At 42.1% G+C, this 25,883-nt stretch overlaps 1 protein-coding gene across 2 annotated transcripts in view; it reads left to right on the top strand.

Annotated features, from left to right (window-relative positions):
- Positions 1–25,883, top strand: part of SLC37A3 (solute carrier family 37 member 3) — a 176,853-nt gene that overhangs the window by 76,106 nt on the left and 74,864 nt on the right. For both annotated transcript variants that reach the window (XM_053719032.1, XM_053719031.1), the window contains exons 6-7: positions 17,480–17,625; positions 19,414–19,510. In XM_053719032.1, coding sequence (XP_053575007.1) covers positions 17,480–17,625; positions 19,414–19,510 — 243 coding nt within the window. The remainder of the gene's footprint in view (positions 1–17,479; positions 17,626–19,413; positions 19,511–25,883) is intronic.

The following is a 25,883-nucleotide window of genomic DNA, read 5'->3' as shown; positions in this document are numbered from 1 at the left end:
GACACTGACAAATCTACTTATTTATTTAAAATGGAGTATATTCGTTCCTTGTTAAAAAAAAAAAGGTGTTGGTTGCATTGGATATTGGATATTGAGGAAACCAGTCCTCTTGATGTTAAAACTAGTAAATGTTTAAACTCTGTTTATAAACCTCCTGTGGTTACTCCAGAGGTTTTTCCAGTTCCTGATGCTATTTCTGATATGATTTCTAAGGCATGGAATAGGCCTGGTAATTCTTTTATCCATTCTTCAAGGTTTAAAAAAATGTATCCTTTGCCAGCAGTTAGTTTGGAGTTTTGGGAAAAGATCCCCAGAGTGGATGGGGCTATTTCTACTCTTGCCAAACGTACTACTATTCCTATGGAAGATAGTTCTTCCTTTAAGGACCCTTTAGATAGGAAACTTGAATCTTATCTAAGGAAAGCTTATTTATATTCTGGCTATCTTCTCATTTCTATGGCTGATGTTGCAGCTGCATCAACTTTTTGGTTGGAAAGTTTAGCGCAACAGGAAACAGATCCGGATTTGTCTAGCATTGTTCGCTTGCTTCAACATGCTAATCATTTTATCTGTGATGCTATTTTTGATATCGTCAATATTGATGTTAAATCTACAGTATGTCTTTAGCTATTTTAGCTAGAAGAGCTTTGTGGCTTAAATATTGGAATGCTGACATGGTATCTAAATCTAGATTACTATCTCTTTCTTTCCAAGGTAATAATTTATTTGGTTCTCAGTTGGATTTAATTATTTCAACTGTCACTGGGGGGAAGGGAGTTTTTTTGCCCCAGGATAAAAGACCTAATGGTAAATCTAAAGCTTCTAACTGTTTTCATTCCTTTCAACAAAATAAGGAACAGAAACCCAATCCTTCCCCCAAAGAATCTGGTTCCAATTGGAAACCTTCTTCAAGTTGGAATAAATCCAAGCCGTTTAAGAAACCAAAGCCAGCCCCCAAATCTGCATGAATGTGCAGCCCTCATTCCAGCTCAGCTGGTAGTGGGCAGATTAAGATTCTTCCAAAGCATTTGGGCAGATTCTGTCCAAAATCAATGGATTCAGAGTATTGTCTCTCAAGGGTACTGAATAGGATTCAGAGTAAGACCTCCTGTGAGAAGATTTTTTCTCTCATGCATCCTGGCAAATCCAGTAAAGGCTCAGGCTTTTCTGAAGTGTGTTTCAGACCTGGAGTTTTCAGGGGTAATCATACCAGTTCCGTTTCAGGAACAGGGTCTGAGGTTTTATTCAAATCTATTCATTGTCCCAAAGAAAGAAAATTCATTCACGCCAGTTCTGGATCTGAAAATTTTGAATAGTTTTGTAAGAGTGCCAACTTTCAAAATGGTGACTATAAGGACTATTCTGCCATTTGTTCAGCAAGGTCATTATATGTCCACAATAGACTTACAGGATGCATATCTTCATATTCCAATTCATCCGGACCACTATCAGTTTCTGAGATTCTCTTTTCTAGACAAGCATTACCAATTTGTTGCTCTTCCATTTGGCCTAGCGACAGCTCCAAGAATTTTTTCAAAGGTTCTCGATGCCCTACTCTCTGTAATCAGAGAATGGGGTATTGCAGTGTTTCCTTATTTGGACGATATCTTGGTACTAGCTCAGTCTTTACATTCTGCAGAATCTCACACAAATCAACTAGTGTTGTTTCTTCAAAGACATGGTTGGAGGATCAATTTATCAAAAAGTTCTTTGATTCCTCAGACAAGGGTCACCTTTTTAGGTTTCCCGATAGATTCAGTGTCCATGACTCTGTCTCTAACAGATAAGAGACGACTGAAATTGGGTTCAGCTTGTCGGAACCTTCAGTCTCAATCAGTCTCATGACTACAGCATCGGACACAATCCCCTTTGCTCGTTTTCATATGAGAACTCTTCAGTTTTGTATGCTGAATCAATGGTGCAGGGATTATACAAAGATATCACAATTAATATCCTTAAATCCCAATGTTCGACTCTTTCTGACTTGGTGGTTAGATCACCATCGTATAGTTCAAGGAGCCTCTTTTGTTCGTCCAACCTGGACTGTGATCACAACAGATGCGAGTCTTTCATGTTGGGGAGCTGTCTGGGGATCTCTGACAGCACAAGGGGTTTGGAAATCTCAAGAGGAGAGGTTACCAATCAATATTTTAGAGCTCTGTGCTATTTTCAGGGCTCTTCCGGTGTGGCCTCTGTTGAAGAGAGAACCGTTCATTTGTTTTCAGACAGACAATATCACACCTGTGGCATATGTCAATCATATGGGTGGGACTTGCAGTCCCCAAGCTATGAAAGAAGTATCTCGGATACTTTCTTGGGCGGAATCCAGCTCCTGTCTAATTTCTGCGGTTCATATCCCAGGTGTAGACTATTGGGAAGCGGATTATCTCAGCCGTCAGACTTTACATCCGGGGGAGTGGTCGCTCCATCCAGATGTGTTTTCTCAGAGTGTTCAGATATGGGGTCTTCCAGAAATAGATCTGATGGCTTCCCATCTAAACAAGAAACTTCCCAGGTACCTGTCCAGGTCCAGGGATCCTCAGGCTGAGGCAGTGGATGCGTTAGCAGTTCCTTGGTGTTACCAACTTGCTTATATTTTCCTGCCTCTAGTTCTTCTTCCAAGAGTGATCTCCAAGATCATCATGGAACAATTGTTTGTGTTGCTTGTAGCTCGAGTATGGCCTCACAGGTTTTGGTATGCGGATCTTGTTCGGATGTCCAGTTGCCAACCTTGGCCACTTCCTTTAAGACCAGACCTTCTGTCTCAAGCTCCGTTTTTTTCCATCAGGATCTCAAATCATTAAATTTGAAGGTATGGAAATTGAAAGCCTAGTGCTTAGTCATAGAGGTTTCTCTGACTCAGTGATTAATACTATGTTACAGGCTCGTAAATCTGTTTCTAGGAAGATTTATTATCGAGTTTGGAAGACTTATATTTCATGGTGTTCTTCTCATAAATTTTCCTGGCATTCTTTTAGAATACAGTTAGAAATACAGTTTCTTCAGCATGGTTTGGATAAAGGTTTGTCTGCAAGTTCCTTGAAGGGACAAATCTCTGCTCTTTCTGTTTTATTTCACAGAAAGATTGCTAAGCTTTCTGATATTCACTGTTTTGTGCAGGCTTTGGTCCGTATCAAGCCTGTCATTAAATCAATCTCTCCTCACTGGAGTCTTAATTTGGTTTTGAAGGCTTTACAGGCTCCTCCGTTTGAGCCTATGCATTATTTGGACTTTAAACTACTTTCTTGGAAAGTGTTGTTCCTTTTATGCCATCTCTTCTGCTAGAAGAGTTTCCGAATTATCTGCTCTTTCTTGTGAATCCTCTTTTTTTGATTTTCCATCAGGATAAGGCAGTTTTGCGGACTTCATTTAAATTTCTACCTAAGGTTGTGAATTCTAACAACATTAATAGAGAAATTGTTGTTCCTTCTTTGTGTCCTAATCCTAAGAATTCTTTGGAGAGATCCTTACATTCTTTGGATGTTGTAAGAGCTTTGAAATATTATGTTGAAGCTACTAAACATTTCAGGAAGACTTCTAGTCTATTTGTTGTCTTTTCTGGTCCTAGGAAAGGTCAGAAAGTTTCTGCCATTTCCTTGGCATCCTGGTTAAAGCTTTTGATTCATCAGGCTTATTTGGAGTCGGGTCAGGCCCCACCTCAGAGAATTACAACTTATTCTACTAGATCAGTCTCCACTTTGTGGGCTTTTAAGAATGAAGCTTCAGTTGATCAGATTTGCAAAGCAGCAACTTGGTCTTCTTTGCATACATTTACTAAATTCTACCGTTTTGATGTATTTGCTTCCTCGGAAGCAGTTTTTAATAGAAAAGTTCTTCAGGCAGCTCAGTTTGATTCCTCTGCTTATGTTTAAGTTTTTTTCTTTTCATTTATGAGAATAAACTTATATTTTGGGTTGTGGATTAATTTTTTTCAGCGGAAAAGGGCTGTTTTTATTTTATCCCTCCCTCTCTAGTGACTCTTCTGTGGAGTTCCACATCTTGGGTATTGCTATCCCATACGTCACTAGCTCATGGACTCTTGCCAATTACGTGAAAGAAAACATAATTTGTGTAAGAACTTACCTGATAAATTAATTTCTTTCATATTGGCAACAGTCCATGAGACCCACCCTTTTTAAGGTGGTTATGATTTTTTTGTATAAAGCACAATTATTTCCAAATTCCTTTGTTGATGCTTTTTACTCCTTTCTTTATCATCCCACTACTTGGCTATTCATTAAATTGAATTGTGAGTGTGGTGAGGGGTGTATTTATAGGCATTTTGAGGTTTGGGAAACTTTGCCCCTCCTGGTAGGATTGTATATCCCATACGTCACTAGCTCATGGACTCTTGCCAATATGAAAGAAATTAATTTATCAGGTAAGTTCTTACATAAATTATGTTTTTTTCTCCGCCTGTAAGTGAAAATGTTCTCTGCCTGTGTCTTTGGTTTGTTTTTTGTGTTCTAAAATGTAAAAAATAGTCTCTATTTATCTATTACCTTTCTGATAACAATACTGTATTATCTTTCTGCGGGTACTATGTATACAAAAGTATTAAACATGATATAAAACTACATTTAGTTACAGGTATAAGCTGTATTGTGACAAGTAATTATTGCCTAAATGACATAAGTTATTGTTATTTACACTTGGTCCCATCCCCTCTCCAAACTGTCATATTTCAAAGATCTGAATATTCCAAAATCCAAACTATTCCCACATCCAGACCATTTCTGGTCCCAAGCAGTTTGGATAAAGGGTTTTCTACCTGAATGTAAAACATGTTCTGATCTCTTTAATGTTTTTAATTTTGGCCTGAAAAACCCTTAAAGTGAAGGTAAACTTTGGTGAATGAAAGCCTGTTTTCTCTTGTTAAGTGTGTTCAGTCCACGGGTCATCCATTACTTATGGGATATATTCTCCTTCCCAACAGGAAGTTGCAAGAGGATCACCCAAGCAGAGCTGCTATATAGCTCCTCCCTAAACATGTCATACCCAGTCATTCTCTTGCAACCCTCAACAAAGAAGGAGGTCGCAAGAGGAGTTGGAGTTTTTACTTAATTATTCTTCAATCAAAAGTTTGTTATTTTAAATGGCACCGGAGTGTGCTGTTTTTTCTATCTCAGGCAGTATTTGGAAGAAGAAACTGCCTGCGTTTTCTATGATCTTAGCAGGCGTAACTAAGATCCACTGGCTGTTCTCGACATTCTGAGGAGTGGGGTAACTTCAGAAAATGGGAATAGCATGCGGGGTCTCCCGCAAATGAGGTATGTGCAGTACAATATTTTCTGGGAATGGAATTGACTAAGAAAACACTGCTGTTACCCGTATGATGTAAGTACAGCCTTAAATGCAGTAGTAGTGACTGGTATCAGGATGATAAATGTATGCACAGTAGAGTTATTTTCTAGGGACTAGAATTTGACTGAAAAAATAATGTTAATACTGATATAATGTGTGAGCCTTAACTGCAGTAGAAGCGACTGGTAGCAGGCTTAGTAATAGCTTTACACAGCATCTGAAATGTTGTTTTTTAAAACGTTTACTGGCATGTTAATCGTTTTGTGAGGTACTTTGGTGATAAATCTTTTTGGGCATGATTTTTTTCCACATGGCTAACGTATATTTCTGCATAGAAACCGTTATATCAGGTCTCCCACTGTTGTAATAGGAGTGGGAGGGACCTTTTTTTTTTTTTTTTTTTTTTAGTGCCTTGTTGCGCAGTTAAAATTCTAGCACAGTCTTCCTACTTCTTCCTCTTTGATCCAGGATGTCTCCAGAGAGCTCAGGGATCTTCAAAATTCATTTTTGAGGGAGGTAATCAGTCACAGCAGACCTGTGACAGTGTGTTTGACTGTGATAAAAGCGTTAAATCTTAGTTTGATATCCGTTTTTGGGTACTGAGGGGTTAATCATCCTTTTGCTAATGGGTGCAATCCTCTGCTAATTAATACATTTAAAGAATTGTTGACTATAACTGAATTAGTTCTTTGTTATTCAACTGTGTTTTTTAAAAAAAAGCGCTGCAGCGTTTTTTATATTGCTTGTAAACTTATTGAAAGTAATTTCCAAGCTTGCTAGCTTCATTGCTAGTCTGTTTAAACATGTCTGATACAGAGGAATCTGCTTGTTCATTATGTTTAAAAGCCGATGTGGAGCCCAATAGGAATATGTGTACCAATTGTATTGATATTACTTTGAATAAAAGTCAATCTGTACCGATAAAGAAATTATCACCAGACAACGAGGGGGAAGTTATGCCGTCTAACTCTCCTCACGTGTCAGTACCTTCGTCTCCCGCTCGGGAGGTGCGTAAGATTGAGGCGCCAAGTACATCAAGGCCCTTACAAATCACTTTACATGATATGGCTAATGTTATGAAAGAAGTATTATACAATATGCCCGAGTTAAGAGGCAAGCGCGACAGCTCTGGGTTAAGGACAGAGCGCGCCGATGACACGAGAGCCATGTCTGATACTGCGTCACAATTTGCAGAACATGAGGACGGAGAGCTTCATTCTGTGGGTGACGGTTCTTATTCGGGGAGACCGGATTCAGAAATTTCAAATTTTAAATTTAAGCTTGAGAACCTCCGCGTGTTGCTAGGGGAGGTGTTAGCGGCTCTGAATGATTGTGACAGAGAAATTATGTAGGCTGGATAAATACTATGCGGTACCGGTGTGTACTGACGTTTTCTCCTGTTAAGTGTGGTCAGTCCACGGGTCATCATTACTTCTGGGATATTAACTCCTCCCCAACAGGAAGTGCAAGAGGATCACCCAAGCAAAGCTGCTATATAGCTCCTCCCCTCTACGTCACACCCAGTCATTCTCTTGCACCCAACTAATAGATAGGATGTGTGAGAGGACTGTGGTGATTATACTTAGTTTTTTTATATCTTCAATCAAAAGTTTGTTATTTTAAAACAGCACCGGAGTGTGTTGTTCCTTCTCAGGTAGAATTTGAAGAAGAATCTACCTAAGTTTTTGGATGATTTTAGCCGGCGTAGTTAAAATCATTTTGCTGTTCTCGGCCATTCTGAGGAGTGAGGTAAACTTCAGATCAGGGGACAGCGGGCAGGTTAACCTGCAAAGAGGTATGTAGCAGTATATTATTTTCTGAGGAATGGAATTGACTGAGAAAATACTGCCAATACCGATATAATGTAAGTTCAGCCTTAAATGCAGTAGTAGCAACTGGTATCAGGCTGTCATGTATGTATATTTACACTTCAGTATTCTGGGGAATGGCACTTCACTGGGATTATACTGTATGCATGAAACTTTTAGCCTAACTTGCAGTGGGAACGACTAGCAGCAGGCTTTCTAATGACACTTCATTTTATTTAATGTTAAACGTTTTTGCTGGCATGTTAAATCGTTTATTTATCTGAGGTACTGGGTGAAAAATTGTTTTTGGGCACTGTTTTTCCACTTGGCTGTCGTTTATTTTAAGTTTAGTCAGTTTACTGATCTTCCCTCACTGTTGTGTGTGAGGGGGAGGGGCCTATTTTGGCGCTTTTACTACGCATCAGAAATTCAGTCACAAGTCTGTTTTCTTCCCTGCATGATCCGGATCGTCTCTACAGAGCTCAAGGGTCTTCAAAAATTATTTTGAGGGAGGTAATCACTCACAGCAGACCTGTGAGATTGTGCTTTGACTGTGATAAAAAACGTTTATTTTACTGTACATTTTTTCTGCTGTTTAAGGGTTAGTTATCCATTGCTAATGGGGGCAATCCTTTGCTAAATTGTGTTTTTTACCGGAAAGAATTTGATTTTATAGTTTTTCCGGTTCATTGTTATTCAACTGTCATAATTTTTTTTCTGTGCTTCTTAAAGGCACAGTACGTTTTTTCTATTCCTTGTAAATTGAGTTGAAAAGTATTTCCAAGTTTGCTAGTTTAATTGCTAGTGTGTTAAACATGTCTGACTCAGAGGAATATCTCTGTGCTATATGTGCTAAAGCCAAGGTGGAGCCCAATAGAAATTTATGTACTAATTGCATTGATGCTACTTTAAATAAAAGTCAATCTGTACAAATTGAATATCATTCACCAAACAGCGAGGGGAAAGTTATGCCGACTAACTTGCCTCACGTGTCAGTACCTGCATCTCCCGCTCAGGAGGTGCGTGATATTGTAACGCCGAGTACTTCAGGGCGGCCATTACAAATCACATTACAGGACATGGCTAATGTTATGACTGAAGTTTTGTCTAAATTACCAGAACTTAGAGGTAAGCGAGATCACTCTGGGGTGAGAACAGAGTGCGCTGATAATGATAGGGCCATGTCAGATACTGCGTCACAACTTGCAGAACATGAGGACGGAGAGCTTCATTATGCAGGTGACGGTTCTGATCCAAATAGAGTGGATTCAGATTTCAAATTTTAAGTTTAAACTAGAAAACCTCCGGGTACTGCTAGGGGAGGTATTAGCGGCTCTGAATGATTGTAACACCGTTGCAATCCCAGAGAAATTATGTAGGCTGGATAGATACTATGCGGTACCGGCGAGTACTGACGTATTTCCTATACCTAAGAGGCTTACAGAGATAATTGCTAAGGAGTGGGATAGGCCCGGTGTACCCTTTTCCCCCCCTCCTGTATTTAGAAAAATGTTTCCAATAGACGCCACCACACGGGACTTATGGCAGACGGTCCCTAAGGTGGAGGGAGCGGTTTCTACTCTGGCTAAGCGTACCACTATCCCGGTGGAGGATAGCTGTGCCTTTTCAGATCCAATGGATAAAAAATTAGAGGGTTACCTTAAGAAAATGTTTGTTCAACAAGGTTTTATATTGCAACCCCTTGCATGTATTGCGTCTGTCACGGCTGCGGCCGCATTTTGGTCCGAGTCTCTGGAAGAGACTCTCGACTCATTAACTATAGATGAGATTTCAAATAAGCTTAAAACCATTAAGCTAGCTAATTCATTTATTTCAGATGCCGTAGTACATTTAACTAAACTTACGGCTAAGAATTCCGGATTTGCCATTCAGGCACGTAGAGCACTGTGGCTAAAATCCTGGTCAGCTGATGTTACTTCTAAATCTAAATTACTTAACATACCTTTCAAGGGGCAGACCTTATTCGGGCCCGGTTTGAAAGAAATTATCGCTGACATTACAGGAGGTAAAGGTCATGCCCTGCCTCAAGACAGAGCCAAACCTAGGGCTAGACAAATAGTCTAATTTTCGTGCCTTTCGTAACTTCAAGGCAGGAGCAGCATCAACCTCCTCTGCACCAAAACAGGAAGGAGCTTTTGCTCGCTACAGACAAGGCTGGAAGCCTAACCAGTCCTGGAATAAGGGCAAGCAGGCCAGGAAACCTGCTGCTGCCCCTAAGACAGCATGAATTGAGGGCCCCCGATCCGGGAACGGGTCTAGTGGGGGGCAGACTTTCTCTCTTCGCCCAGGCTTGGGCAAGAGATGTCCAGGATCCCTGGGCGTTAGAGATCATATCTCAGGGATATCTTCTGGACTTCAAATCCTCTCCCCCAAAAGGGAGATTTCATCTTTCAAGGTTGTCAACAAACCAATTAAAGAAAGAGGCGTTTCTACGCTGTGTACAAGATCTTTTACTAATGGGAGTGATCCATCCGGTTCCGCGGTCGGAGCACGGACTGGGGTTTTACTCAAATCTGTTTGTGGTTCCCAAGAAAGAAGGAACCTTCAGACCAATCTTGGATTTAAAGATCCTAAACAAATTCCTAAGAGTTCCATCGTTCAAAATGGAAACTATTCGGACAATCTTACCCATGATCCAAAAGGGTCAGTACATGACCACAGTGGATTTAAAGGATGCCTACCTTCACATACCGATTCACAAAGATCATTACCGGTATCTAAGATTTGCCTTCCTAGACAGGCATTACCAGTTTGTAGCTCTTCCATTCGGATTGGCTACGGCTCCAAGAATCTTCACAAAGGTTCTGGGCTCTCTTCTAGCGGTACTAAGACCACGAGGAATTTCGGTGGCTCCGTACCTAGACGACATTCTGATACAAGCGTCAAGCTTTCAAACTGCCAAGTCTCATACAGAGTTAGTACTGGAATTTCTAAGGTCACATGGGTGGAAGGTGAACGAAGAGAAGAGTTCTCTCTTTCCACTCACAAGAGTTCCCTTCTTGGGGACTCTTATAGATTCTGTAGAAATGAAGATTTACCTGACAGAAGACAGGTTAACAAAGATTCAAAATGCTTGCCGTGTCCTTCATTCCATTCAACACCCGTCAGTGGCTCAATGCATGGAGGTAATCGGCTTAATGGTAGCGGCAATGGACATAGTACCCTTTGCACGCCTGCATCTCAGACCGCTGCAATTGTGCATGCTAAGTCAGTGGAATGGGGATTACTCAGATTTGTCCCCTACTCTGAATCTGGATCAAGAGACCAGAAATTCTCTTCTATGGTGGTTTTCTCGGCCACATCTGTCCAGGGGGATGCCCTTCAGCAGGCCAGACTGGACAATTGTAACAACAGACGCCAGCCTTCTAGGTTGGGGCGCTGTCTGGAATTCCCTGAAGGCTCAGGGATCATGGACTCAGGAGGAGAGTCTCCTTCCAATAAACATTCTGGAATTGAGAGCAGTTCTCAATGCCCTTCTGGCTTGGCCTCAGTTAACAACTCAGAGGTTCATCAGGTTTCAGTCGGACAACATCACGACTGTAGCTTACATCAACCATCAAGGAGGGACAAGAAGCTCCCTAGCGATGATGGAAGTATCAAAGATAATTCGCTGGGCAGAGTCTCACTCTTGCCACCTGTCAGCGATCCACATTCCGGGCGTGGAGAACTGGGAGGCGGATTTCCTAAGTCGTCAGACTTTTCATCCGGGGGAGTGGGAACTTCATCCGGAGGTCTTTGCCCAAATACTTCGACGTTGGGGCAAACCAGAGATAGATCTCATGGCGTCTCGCAAGAACGCCAAGCTTCCTTGTTACGAGTCCAGGTCCAGGGACCCGGGAGCGGTTCTGGTAGATGCTTTGACAGCACCTTGGACCTTCAGGATGGCTTATGTGTTTCCACCCTTCCCGATGCTTCCTCGATTGATTGCCAGGATCAAACAGGAGAGAGCATCAGTGATTCTAATAGCGCCTGCGTGGCCACGCAGGACCTGGTATGCAGATCTAGTGGGCATGTCATCCTGTCCACCTTGGTCTCTGCCGCTGAGACAGGACCTTCTGATTCAGGGTCCCTTCAAACATCAAAATCTAATTTCTCTGAAGCTGACTGCTTGGAAATTGAACGCTTGATTTTATCAAAGCGTGGATTTTCGGAGTCAGTAATTGATACCTTGATACAGGCTAGGAAACCTGTTACCAGAAAGATTTACCATAAAATATGGCGTAAATACTTACATTGGTGCGAATCCAAGAGTTACTCATGGAGTAAGGTTAGGATTCCTAGGATATTGTCTTTTCTACAAGAAGGTTTAGAAAAGGGTTTATCTGCTAGTTCCTTAAAGGGACAGATCTCAGCTCTGTCCATTCTTTTACACAAACGTCTGTCAGAAGTCCCAGACGTTCAGGCTTTTTGTCAGGCTTTGGCCAGGATTAAGCCTGTGTTTAAAACTGTTGCTCCACCATGGAGTTTAAATTTAGTTCTTAACGTTTTACAGGGTGTTCTGTTTGAACCCCTTCATTCCATTGATATCAAATTGTTATCTTGGAAAGTTCTGTTTTTAATGGCTATTTCCTCGGCTCGAAGAGTCTCTGAGTTATCGGCCTTACATTGTGATTCTCCTTATCTGATTTTTCATTCAGACAAGGTAGTTCTGCGTACTAAACCTGGGTTCTTACCTAAGGTGGTCACTAACAGGAATATCAATCAAGAGATTGTTGTTCCATCATTGTGTCCTAATCCTTCTTCGAAGAAGGAACGACTTCTGCACAATCTAGATGTAGTCCGTGCCCTGAAATTTTATTTACAGGCAACTAAAGATTTTCGACAAACTTCTTCCCTGTTTGTCGTTTATTCTGGACAGAGGAGAGGTCAAAAAGCTTCTGCTACCTCTCTCTCTTTTTGGCTTCGTAGCATAATACGTTTAGCTTATGAGACTGCTGGACAGCAGCCTCCTGAAAGAATTACAGCTCATTCTACTAGAGCTGTGGCTTCCACTTGGGCCTTTAAGAATGAGGCCTCTGTTGAACAGATTTGCAAGGCTGCAACTTGGTCTTCTCTTCATACTTTTTCCAAATTTTACAAATTTGACACTTTTGCTTCTTCGGAGGCTGTTTTTGGGAGAAAGGTTCTTCAGGCAGTGGTTCCTTCCGTATAAAGATCCTGCCTGTCCCTCCCGTCATCCGTGTACTTTAGCTTTGGTATTGGTATCCCAGAAGTAATGATGACCCGTGGACTGACCACACTTAACAGGAGAAAACATAATTTATGCTTACCTGATAAATTCCTTTCTCCTGTAGTGTGGTCAGTCCACGGCCCGCCCTGTTTTTTTATGGCAGGTCTAAATTTTTAAATTATACTCCAGTCACCACTGCACCCTTTAGTTTCTCCTTTCTCGTTGGTTCTCGGTCGAATGACTGGGTGTGACGTAGAGGGGAGGAGCTATATAGCAGCTTTGCTTGGGTGATCCTCTTGCACTTCCTGTTGGGGAGGAGTTAATATCCCAGAAGTAATGATGACCCGTGGACTGACCACACTACAGGAGAAAGGAATTTATCAGGTAAGCATAAATTATGTTTTTCCTATACCAAAGAGGCTTACAGAGATTATTAGCAAGGAGTGGGATAGACCCGGTGTGCCTTTTTCCCCTCCTCCGATATTTAGAAAAATGTTCCCTATAGACGCCACCACACGAGACTTATGGCAGACGGTCCCTAAGGTGGAGGGAGCAGTTTCTACTTTAGCCAAGCGTACCACTATCCCGGTGGAGGATAGCTGTGCTTTCTCAGATCCAATGGATAAAAAATTAGAGGGTTACCTTAAGAAAATGTTTGTTCAACAAGGTTTTATATTACAGCCTCTTGCATGCATTGCGCCTGTCACTGCTGCAGCGGCATTCTGGTTTGAGTCTCTGGAAGAGGCGATTCGCACAGCACCATTGGATGAATCTTTGAGCAAGATTAGAACCCTTAAGCTGGCTAATGCGTTTGTTTCGGATGCCGTAGTGCATATAACCAAACTTACGGCTAAGAATTCCGGATTCGCCATACAGGCGTGCAGAGCGCTATGGCTTAAATCCTGGTCAGCAGATGTAACTTCTAAGTCTAAACTACTAAACATTCCTTTCAAAGGGCAGACCTTATTCGGGCCCGGCTTGAAGGAAATTATTGCTGACATTACTGGAGGTAAGGGCCACACCCTTCCTCAGGACAGGGCCAAATCAAAGGCCAAACAGTCTAATTTTCGTGCCTTTCGTAATTTCAAGGCAGGAGCAGCATCAACTTCCTCCGCTCCAAAACAGGAAGGAACTACTGCTCGTTACAGACAGGGTTGGAAAGGCAACCAGTCATGGAACAAGGGCAAGCAGGCCAGAAAGCCTACTTCCGCCCCTAAGACAGCATGAAGACAGGGCCCCCTTTCCGGAGACGGATCTAGTGGGGGGCAGACTTTCTCTCTTCGCCCAGGCTTGGGCAAGAGATGTACAGGATCCCTGGACGTTGGAGATTATATCTCAGGGATACCTTCTGGATTTCAAAACTTCTCCTCCACAAGGGAGGTTTCATCTGTCAAGGTTATAAACAAACCTAGTAAAGAAAGAGGCATTTCTACAATGTGTACAAGACCTCTTAGTGATGGGAGTGATCCACCCAGTTCCGCGAACGGAACAGGGGCAAGGGTTTTATTCAAATCTGTTTGTGGTTCCAAAGAAAGAGGGAACCTTCAGACCAATCTTAGACTTAAAAATCTTAAACAAATTCCTAAGGGTTCCATCGTTCAAGATGGAAACCATTCGGACCATCCTACCCATGATCCAAGAAGGTCAATATATGACCACAGTGGACTTAAAGGATGCCTACCTTCACATACCGATTCACAAAGATCATTATCGGTACCTAAGGTTTGCCTTTCTAGACAGGCATTACCAGTTTGTAGCTCTTCCCTTCGGGTTAGCTACGGCCCCGAGAATTTTTACAAAGGTTCTGGGCTCACTTCTGGCGGTACTAAGACCGCGAGGCATAGCGGTGGCTCCGTACCTACACGACATTCTGATACAAGCGTCAAGTTTTCAAAATGCAAAGTCTCATACAGAGATAGTTCTAGCATTTCTGAGGTCGCATGGGTGGAAAGTAAACGTGGAAAAGAGTTCTCTGTTACCACTCACAAGGGTCCCTTTTCTAGGGACTCTTATAGATTCTGTAGAGATAAAGATTTACCTGACGGAGTCAAAGATTCTCAATGCTTGCCGTGTCCTTCACTCCATTCCAAGCCCATCAGTAGCTCAGTGCATGGAAGTAATCTGCTTAATGGTCGCGGCAATGGACATAGTGCCATTTGCGCGCCTACATCTCAGACCGCTGCAACTATGCATGCTAAATCAATGGAACGGGGATTACTCAGATCTGTCCCCTTTGCTAAATCTGGACCAGGAGACCAGAGATTCTCTTCTCTGGTGGTTGTCACGGGTTCATCTGTCCAAAGGAATGACTTTTCGCAGACCAGATTGGACGATTGTAACAACAGATGCCAGCCTACTAGGCTGGGGAGCAGTCTGGAACTCCCTGAAGGCTCAGGGATCGTGGACTCAGGAGGAGAGACTTCTCCCGATAAACATTCTAGAATTAAGAGCAATATTCAATGCTCTTCTAGCTTGGCCTCAGTTAGCAACACTGAGGTTCATCAGATTTCAGTCGGATAACATCACGACTGTGGCTTACATCAATCATCAAGGGGGAACCAGGAGTTCCCTAGCGATGTTGGAAGTCTCGAAGATAATTCGCTGGGCAGAGTCTCACTCTTGCCACCTGTCAGCTATCTACATCCCAGGCGTGGAGAACTGGGAGGCAGATTTTCTAAGTCGCCAGACCTTTCATCCGGGGGAGTGGGAACTCCACCCAGAGGTATTTGCTCAACTGATTCGTCGTTGGGGCAAACCGGATCTGGATCTCATGGCATCTCGCCAGAACACCAAGCTTCCTTGTTACGGATCCAGGTCCAGGGACCCGGGTGCGGTGCTGGTAGATGCACTAGCAGCCCCTTGGGTTTTCAACATAGCTTATGTGTTTCCACCTTTTCCGTTGCTACCTCGACTGATAGCCAGGATCAAACAGGAGAGAGCATCAGTGATTCTGATAGCGCCTGTGTGGCCACGCAGGACCTGGTATGCAGACCTAGTGGACATGTCGTCCTGTCCACCATGGTCTCTACCCCTGAGGCAGGACCTTCTAATTCAGGGTCCTTTCAACCATCCAAACCTAATTTCTCTGAGGCTGACTGCTTGGAAATTGAACGCTTGATTCTATCAAAGCGTGGGTTTTCGGATTCGGTTATTGATACATTAATACAGGCTCGGAAACCTGTTACCAGAAAAATTTACCACAAGATATGGCGTAAATATTTATATTGGTGTGAATCCAAGAGTTACTCATGGAGTAAGGTTAGGATTCCTAGGATATTGTCTTTTCTACAAGAAGGTTTAGAAAAGGGCTTATCCGCTAGTTCACTAAAGGGACAGATTTCTGCTCTGTCTATTCTTTTACACAAACGTCTGGCAGAGAATCCAGACGTCCAGGCTTTTTGTCAGGCTTTGGCTAGGATTAAGCCTGTGTTTAAAACTGTTGCTCCTCCGTGGAGCTTAAACTTGGTTCTTAAAGTTCTTCAGGGTGTTCCGTTTGAACCCCTTCATTCCATTGATATTAAGCTTTTATCTTGGAAAGTTCTGTTTTTGATGGCTATTTCCTCGGCTCGAAGAGTCTCTGAGTTATCTGCCTTACATTGTGATTCTCCTTATCTGATCTTTCATTCAGACAAGGTAGTCCTGCGTACTAAACCTGGGTTTTTACCTAAGGTTGTTTCTAACAGGAATATCAATCAAGAGATTGTTGTTCCATCGTTATGTCCTAATCCTTCTTCAAAGAAGGAACGTCTTTTGCATAATCTGGACGTAGTCCGTGCCCTGAAGTTCTACTTACAGGCAACTAAAGATTTTCGGCAAACTTCTTCTCTGTTTGTCGTTTACTCTGGACAGAGGAGAGGTCAAAAGGCTTCGGCTACCTCTCTCTCTTTTTGGCTTCGTAGCATAATACGCTTAGCCTATGAGACTGCTGGACAGCAGCCTCCTGAAAAAATTACAGCTCATTCCACTAGAGCTGTGGCTTTCACCTGGGCCTTTAAGAATGAGGCCTCTGTTGAACAGATTTGCAAGGCTGTAACTTGGTCTTCACTTCATACTTTTTCCAAATTTTCCAAATTTGACACTTTTGCTTCTTCGGAGGCTGTTTTTGGGAGAAAGGTTCTACAGGCAGTGGTTCCTTCTGTTTAATGTTCCTGCCTTGTCCCTCCCATCATCCGTGTACTTTAGCTTTGGTATTGATATCCCATAAGTAATGGATGACCCGTGGACTGAACACACTTAACAAGAGAAAACATAATTTATGCTTACCTGATAAATTTATTTCTCTTGTAGTGTGTTCAGTCCACGGCCCGCCCTGTCTTTTTGAGGCAGGTTCTAAATTTTAAATTATAACTCCAGTCACCACTGCACCCTATAGTTTCTCCTTTCTCGTCTTGTTTCGGTCGAATGACTGGATATGGCATGTGAGGGGAGGAGCTATATAGCAGCTCTGCTTGGGTGATCCTCTTGCAACTTCCTGTTGGGAAGGAGAATATATCCCATAAGTAATGGATGACCCGTGGACTGAACACACTACAAGAGAAATACATTTATCAGGTAAGCATAAATTATGTTTTTTTTTAAAAAATACTATTAAAAACAGGGGCACTTTCATTCATCAAAGTTTACAAAGCAGCCGTTTTGATTAAAAACTTAAATTTTTTTTTCTTTTCACAGCCAGAGCAGCTTCCCCCTCCTAGAAATCCTCTCTTCACACGTCAGCAATGACTAATCCGGCTTCCTCCAATCACGACTTTCCCCCCAGGTTAGTCATTGCCTGAGGCCATGCTGTGATTGGAGGAAGCCAGATTAGTCATTGCTGACGTGTGAAGAGAGGATTTCTAGGAGGGGGAAGCTGCTCTGGCTGTGAAAAGAAACAAAGGTAAATTTTTAATTAAAACGGCTGATTTGTAAACTTTGATGAATGAAAGTGCCCCTGTTTTTAATAGTATTTTTAAAAAACGGGCTTTCATTCATCAAAGTTTACCTTCACTTTAACAATCAGTGATGTGCAGGGTACGTTATGGTCGTTAAGGGGTCAAAAAGATTCTAGTTTACTTCTATTATTAAATTGATTTTGCCCTTACTATATCCTTTGTTAAAGAACTTATATAGGTGGGTATATGTTTCCCCCCTGTGCTTTGGAAGGGTTGTGTGGTCAATAACCATATCTCTGCTTCAGATGTTTGTGTTTGGAACGGTCACGGAGTGGCTGCACTTCTACAACAAGGTCTTCTACTGCCTGCTCTGGATAGTGAACGGGCTGCTGCAGTCTACAGGCTGGCCCTGTGTTGTAGCAGTCATGGGGAACTGGTTCGGTAAGGCTGGGTAGGTTTACGTTGCCTTTATTTTCCATTTTATTGGTTTTGTACAGACTTAAAATAGTATTTAATCTATGTGATGTCTGCCCCGTGGCACAACACTGTTTTATAACCTTAGCCCTCTTCTTTAACCCCTCTGCTACTGGCAATTTCAGAGAAAAATTTGCCCAAAAGTATTGGATAATGGTTAGTATTTTTGCTATCATATGAAATAAAATAGAGCCTTTGTTTTTTATTACCTATGAAAACTATATATATTTTGAAAGTCAACCCAAGGGGGGGCGATTTATCAAGCCCCGTATGCATCTTAATGCATCTGTTTCTGTGTGAGCGTTCAGACTCGCCGTAAACAGGAGTTAAGAAGCAGCGATATTAAGACCGCTGCTCCTTAACTCGTCTGCCACCTCTGAGGCGGCAGACATCAATCAGCCCGATCTGTAATGATCGGGTTGATTGACACCCTTGCTAGTGGCCGATTGTCCGCGAATGTGCTGGGGGCGGTATTGCACAAGCATTTCATTACAAATGCTTGTGCAATGATAATTGCAGACAGCGGATCATGTCCATTGTTAAATCGGCCCCTAGGTATTGATCTAGGCCCACTTCGGTATATTTTTCTCACTGAAATGATTTCCATACAGCGTGTGCAGTCATAAGACAAATGGTTTAAAAGCTTCTCTGGGATCCCCTTTGTTCAGAAATAGCAGACATACATGGCTTTGCCATTGGTTTTTGGTAATTAGAAGGATGCTAACTGCAGCTGCGCACCACACACGTGAAATTCCTGGCAGCAAAGGGCATGATTAGTTAGCTTGTAAGGGTAATAGAATTGTAATGTAGGGATTACCCAACCACCTCCCTGACCCTACTCTTTCCCAAACAACTCTCCCCCACTCCTCACCACCATCTTAGGTACTGGCAGACAGTCTGCCGGGATGCAGTTTAGTTTTTTTTATTTTATTTTTTTAGTGTAGGGATCCCATCTCCCTTGTCCCTCCCAAACATCTTTCTATCCCTCACCCCTCCCACAAGTGGCAGCCATATTTCTGTAGTGCAGTGACCCATCCCTCCCTTCCCCTTCTAATCTTATATTCCTTAGTGTAGTTTTCCACCCCTCCATAACACTCCGCTGCTGGGCCACTGATTGTGCTCTGTTACCATATGAAGGCAGGTTACCATATGAAGGCAGATGCTGGAAGCCATAATGCTTCCACCATTATGGATGTGTAGCTACGTTATACGGTACATTGGGCTATGTACTGCATGACTTAGAGCTACTTCCATATCGGGAAAGAGGTTAAAGGGACATGAAACTCAAATTTTTTTTGCATGATTTAGATAAAGCATACAATTTTAAACAGCTTTTCAATTTACTTATAGTACCAAATGTGCTTCATATCCTTGGTATCCTTGTTGAAAAGTAGCAATGTAGTACTGGGAGCTAGCTGAACACATCCGGTGAGCCAATGACAAGAGACATATATTTGCAGTCAGCAGCTAGCTTTCAGTAGTGCATTGCTGCTCCAGAGCCTAGCTAGGCATGCTTTTTAACAAATGATACCAAGAGAATGGATCAAATTAGATGATAATAGAAGTAAATTGGAAAATTGCATGCTCTCTCTGAATCATTTGAATTTAATTATGACTTTACTGTCCCTTTAAATCTAGAGCGTTGCCAACATATAACTCCATTTCTGTTGGCGCTCTACAAATAACCGATAATAATAAAAATAATTTGTTCTAATACTACATGAAGAAATAAATATATTGTGATTTTTGTCCCCCTCTCCTGTAGACGAGGTTTTGTCTTCGGGCTCTGGAGCGCTTGTGCATCTGTGGGAAATATTCTAGGGGCCTTCCTTGCATCCTCAGTACTGAAGTATGGGTATGAGGTACGTTACTTATCAGAGCAGAAAGCTGTGTTACCAGTTATAAAAATGTAAAAATATTGAAACAATAAATAACATAGGGACAGAAAATACCAAAAATATGAATTTGTTTTTAGAGAGAAAACCTTTGCATTAGGTTGTCGTTCATCTCTTAAATGATCTATAAAGGTGCAATAACAAAGTGCTTTATAGGGAAGCTCAAGTCAAAATTAAACGCTCATGATTCAGATAGAGCAGCAATTTTAAATAACTTTTCGATTAACTTCCATTAACAAAATGTGCAGTCTTTTTATATTTACACTTTTTAGTCACCAGCTCCTACTGAGCATGTGCAAGAATTCACAGAATATACGTATATGCATTTGTGATTGGCTGATGGCTGTCACATGATGCAGTGGAAATAGATATAATTGAAATTTGTCCGAAAAAAATCTTCTACTCATTTGTAGTTCAGACTAAGTGCAATTGCATTTTCTTTTTAATTGTGTGTTTGTTGATTATGCAAATCTACTGTATTTACTGGTACTGGTACTGGAGAAATTCTGAATTATGAAGGAAAAAAATATTTTTCAGGTGCCTTTAAGGGATGTACCTCCCTATATAATTCCTAGTGCCATACTCACTCCGTGTGTGTTAAGACAACAAAACACAACTGGTGTTTTAATCATAACATTTAGCTTGTATGCACCACCAGTTTATAAGGGTAATAATTCAGTATACAGCCTGTCCATTACCCGTCCAATTGCAAACAACTTACATTGTGAATCCCAAATGCTCCAGTTGTAGATCAGGGACAGTAAAGTCATAATTAAATTCAATGGAGACCATACAAAAAATCTATTTGAAAGAAGCTACCAATAATCCCTTACATATGTCTCACACAATCCAAGGTGCATTAAAGGGACAGTCTACTGCAGAATTGTTATTGTTTAACAAGATAGATAATCCCTTTATTACCCATTACCCAGTTTTGCATAACCAACACAGTTTACTGTTGGGAATATCACTCGGGGCCAGCAGGAGGAGGCAAAGAGAACCACAGCAAATCTGTTATCACTTCCCTTCCCACAACCCCCAGTCATTCTCTTTACCTTGGTGCATGGAGGAGGTGAAGTTTTGGTGTCTGAAGAAAATTGGATTTCTTTCGCTACAGGCAAGATTTTAACTTCTTTAGAAAGCCAGAGTAGGTTACTCTGTTCTTCCCCTTTTTCAAGGATTGGGTCTAGCCGTACTCCATGTTAGTCTCTTCAGTAGATCAGTGGTGGCTTTAAAGCAGTTAGGAAGTTGGGCCTTGCTGCATTTTCCTAACAGTTTGGTGCCCTAGTACAGAAAGCCAGAGTGGGTCTCTGTGAGGAGCATGTGTCCTCCTGCCGGATGGCTAGATACAGATAAGTGCCCTGTTTGTCTTCTAGGAGGAGATAGGCACTTACATTAATAAAAGCATGTAACAATAGCTGCATCGTTATGGGACATAAATATATCCTTTATTCAGGGTATTTATATAGACAGGAAGCAGGCACATTGGTGACTTATGGAGACTAAGTGGTTAATTATTTTATTAAGGAGTTTAAGTATTCCCCTGTTTTTTCTTTATTGTGGTTTTCAGTAGTGTATATTGCTTTAACTAAGCAGGCTGCTTATTTTGACTCAGTTTGGTATTTTCCCTGGGAGGTACGAAGGCGCTTTGAATAGGAAGCAATCAGAATATACTCTGGTGAAATATATCTCTGTTATAAGTGTGCACTGGGAACAGATTGTCATTACTGTATATAGAATCTGACTGCTCATACATAAAAAATCTTATGTACAATCAGACTATAACTCTGTTTATAATACAAGACCGGGGTGTCTAGACATATGGAAAGTTTCCTTATCGTGTTGCGGGCTTATGTTAATAATGGCGCTTTTGTGTTTCTCTAGAGGAATGTCATACGCAGCTCCTCTTGGACTAGTCACGTGTTCCGCTTTCCTTTTCTAGCTAAGCGGAGTGGCGTTTCTCTCTGCTGCCGACATCACTCGATCGGCAGGAGAGAGTTCAGGGATAGTTTACTTCTTTTCTCTGCACGTATAAGTGTTGTGGCAGTAACCATTTGTTTTTGTCAGTAAGGGACATGAAGCGTTAATGGTTTTCTATTTTAAAGTGACAGTACCAAATTCTTTGGCTGTTGATTAAAGTACAAAAATTTACATATTAATGTTACACATTACACATTATTTTTCATTTCATTGCATATTATGTTAAAATTAGTTTATGTAATTCTTTACATATGCAATTTTTCCTCCCTGGGAGTACCTGCGCTGTAATCTAATTAATATGTTTAAGTTGTATCACTATAGTTTAGTGGTGAATTTCTATGAATGCCAATCCAGGCTAGAAATATCTGGGGGAGTGTTTTGGCTCGTGTAGACCAAATTGTTTTTGTATAAACTTTTATGTCCCTCTTATTTAGAATATTCTTAAAAAATTAAGATATTCCTTGTGTTTGAGCCTCATGACCTTCAGGACTAATTTTTAGACAGTTTAGCTAATGGCTGTGCATTTCTGTAATACAGATAGGTTGTTGCACTCTGAGTCTCATGTCTCCCAGGATGATGCTGTTTAGGCAATGCAACGGCTTCTCCTCAAACGTCCCAAGCCCCTATGGTGTCACATTCAGTGCCCCGCGGTTCCTCTCAATCTCCTAGAGGAGTGTATTTGCTTACATATTTTGCAGAGCAGGTATCCTCTGCGGTATCTGCGGCTTTATCTGTTTTTCCTTACCTACAGGGAAAACGCAAGAGGACATTTAAAATTTCAGATAGTAAGGTTTCTGCTACACAGTTCGCTCTCTCACCTAAGTCTGGTGAGGAGGATTCGCCGGTAGCTTCTGAGGGTAAAATCTCAGATTCGGACAGTATAATTCCTTCATCTGATGTTGAAGTGGTATCCTTCAGATGTATGCTTGCACTCCTTGTGTACTTTTAAAGAAGGTGTTAGCTACTTGGACGACATTGACACCCATGTCGTTGTCAACCCTTGAAAGTTGTGTTTACTTTATTTTTCTATGATGTTCCTTCCTATGAGGAAGTGTTTCTAGATGTGCGTTGGACATTTTCACAGGAATAGGAGAAGCTAGGGATGCCTTTCTCCCTGTCTCTCGTCCTTTAAAGGATTTTCCTGTCGCTGACTCCATTAAAATGCACAGTGCCTTATGTAGAAGGGAGCTATTCTACTATGGCTCAGAGAACTTCGATCGCTATGGAGAATAGCTGCTCCTTTACTTATTATTATTATTATTATTATTATTAATATCGGTTATTTGTAGAGCGCCAACAGATTCCGCAGCGCTATAAACAAAGGAGGAGTACAGCAAAACAATTATAGGGATTAAATGGGTAGAGGGCTCTGCCAAGAGTCGCACTGTTGTAGTCCGCTCTTAAGAAGGTGATCTATAAACAGCTGGCTCTCAGGCTTGCATGCTAAGGGGGTTCAAGGGGATAGCAATGGAGGAGAGGAACTGGTATAAAGAAAGGTTAGCGTAGGTTGTATCTATTCCTGAACAGTAGAGTTTTTAGGAAGCGCTTGAAGCTTTTTAAAACTAGGGGAGAGTCTTGTGGAGCGAGGCAGAGAGTTCCACAAGATGGGAGCCAGTCTGGAGAAGTCCTGTAAGTGGGAGTGTGAGGAGGTAACAAGAGAGGAGGAGAGTAGGAGGTCATGAGCAGAGCAATGGGGATGGGAGGGAGAGTATCTTGAGACAAGGTCTGAGATATATAGGGAGCAGTGCAGTTGAGGGCTTTGTATGTCAGAGTGAGAATTTTGTGTTTAATCCTAGAGGCAAGAGGAACCCAGTGAAGGGATTGGCAGAGAGGAGCAGCAGATGAAGAGCAATGTGTAAGGAAGATGAGCCTGCCAGAGACATTCATTATGGATTGTGAAGGAGCTAGGCGGCAGCTGGGGAGACCAGAGAGGACAGAGTTGCAGTAATCGAAGCGGGAAAGGATGAGAGAGTGGATTAAAATATTAGTTGTGTCTTGTGTAAGGAAATGTCTAATTTTAGAGATGTTTTTAAGGTGGAAGCGGCAGGCTTTAGCCAAGAACTGAATGTGAGGAGTGAAAGAAAGATCTGAGTGAAATGTGACCCTTAGACATCTGGCATATGGGGTAGGGGTAATGATGGAGTTGTCGACAGTTATAGAGAGATTGGGGGTGGAGATTTTGGAAGAAGGGTGGAAAATAAGGAGCTCAGTTTTGTAGAGATTTAGCTTGAGGTAGTGAGAAGACATCCAGCAAGAGATGTGAGAAAGACAGTGACACGGGTTAGCAAGGAAGGAGAGAGGTCTGGTGCAGAGAAGTAGATTTGGGTGTCGTCGGCATACAAATGATATTGGAAACCGTGGGACTTTATAAGGGAACCTAATGATGACATGTAGATTGAGAAGAGTAGGGGACAGAGCCTTGCGGTACCCCAACAGAAAGTGGTGACGGGGCAGAGGAGGCCCCAGAGAAGGCTACACTAAAGGTACGGTTTGACAGGTAGGAAGAGAACCACGAGAGGGCTGTGTCATAGATGCCGAAGGATTTGAGGGTTTGGAGTAAAAGAGGGTGGTCAACAGTATCAAAGACTGTGGACAGATCAAGGAGGATAAGCAGAGAGAAGTGGCCTTTTGATTTTGCTGTGGTTGTGGTTGGTTGCAAGCGTTTGAGGGGGTGAGAGAATGGAATTATGTTGAGAGCTGATTTCATTTCTGATGGAGTCAATTTTGTTATTGAAGTGGCTAGCAAAGTCTTGAGCTGACAGAGAAGTTGTATTAGGAGGTGGGGGTTGGCGGAGAAGAGTATTGAAAGTGGAGAACAGACGTTTTGGGTTTGAAGAAAGATTAGAGATAAGAGTAGAGAAGTAATGTTGCTTATAGAGATTAAGGGCAGAATAGTAGGAGTTCTAGATGAATTTGTAATGAAGAAAATCAGCTGAACTCCTAGATTTTCTCCAGTTCCGCTCAGCAGTCCGGGAACATCTGCGTAGGTACCGTGTCAGAGGAGTATGCCAGGGCTGAGGATGAGTGTGTGATTTCCGAGCTATCCACGGATCCATGAATAAGAAGCTGGAGGTTTATTTGATCATCTAGAGCGATTCCTTGTCTCCTTAGACTTGCTGTGCTAGCCTGTGTGGCATTGTTGCTGACATCTTGGTCAGCTGAGAAGCCTACCTGTGACTTAGTAGCACAGCCTATGCTTTATATCACTGCAAATGCAGGTTCCATATCCAATTTGACCTAGATGACCGTGGCCATGTTTGGATTTTATTAATGTTTCTACCAATTCCAAGCTTCTGGTGCTTCCTTACAAGGACTAACAAGAAATAGGCAGCTAAGGGGTTACTATAGCACTCACTCTCACTCAAAAAAGTCAAAAAATAAAATCATACATACTTTATTATTTATGTTTTAAAATCTAGGATAAATATCCCTAGGAACCTTTAAATTACCCACAACCATGTATTAAACTAAAGTTTAAAAGTAAATTATGGCCGCCAAACACTCTTCTGTTTCCTGGCCGAGAACTGGATACATCGGCGTCAGGTGGCTGGAGTGAATGGTTGACCTATAATCAAAAGTGCGGAACAAACGCGTTTCGGCTCTAATGTCGCCTTTCTCAATGTTACACTTTCTTTGGAAAAATGAGTAACTTCAGTTGTCCTTAGCTGGTTTATCAGGTTCCAGTTAGAAGATTTCACCTCAGTGGCTCGGGGAGGAACTTGGGGTTCCTTAGCCATGAAAGAGGGGGCTCGGCTTTGTTCGGTGGGCAGTAGCTCACAGGGGCTGTTTATCTGCCATCCACTTTCTAGAAGTGGACATCTGGGAAGAGGGCTTCCTGAGCAGATAGAATTCTTATCTAAGGGAGTGGGTTCTCCATCCTGAGGCGTTCTCCAGGTTAACCCTCAAATGGGGGGGACTGGAATTGTATTGGTAGTGTCTCGGCAGAATGCCAAGCTTCCAAGGTACGGTTCAAGGTCAGAGATCCGCAGGCAGCCCTGATAGTCGATCTGGTGGTTCCTTGGGATTTTTGTCTTTACTGTTTGCTCTGTTTGTTCTCTTTCCACGAGTCATTGCTCGTATCAAACAGGAGGAAGCATCTGTACTTTTAATAGCTCCTGCGTGGCTTCTCAGGACCTCGTATGCAGACCTAGTGAAGATGTCATCGCTTACACCTTGGAGGCTGCCTCTTAGGAAGGGCCTTTTTACTCAGGGTCCATTCCTTCTTCCCAATATTGTTTCTCTGAAGCTGATTGCTTGGAGATTGAACGCTTAGCTCTGTCTGAGTTGGTCATTGAAACCATGATTCAGGTTCACAAGCCTGTTACTTGACAGTTTACCTCTAGGTATGGCGTAAATACCT

Source organism: Bombina bombina, chromosome 6 (assembly GCF_027579735.1).
Source record: "Bombina bombina isolate aBomBom1 chromosome 6, aBomBom1.pri, whole genome shotgun sequence".
NCBI classification, from domain to species: Eukaryota; Metazoa; Chordata; class Amphibia; order Anura; family Bombinatoridae; genus Bombina; species Bombina bombina.
Note: the sequence above shows the minus strand (reverse complement) of the source record. Positions and strands in the feature narration are given on the sequence as shown.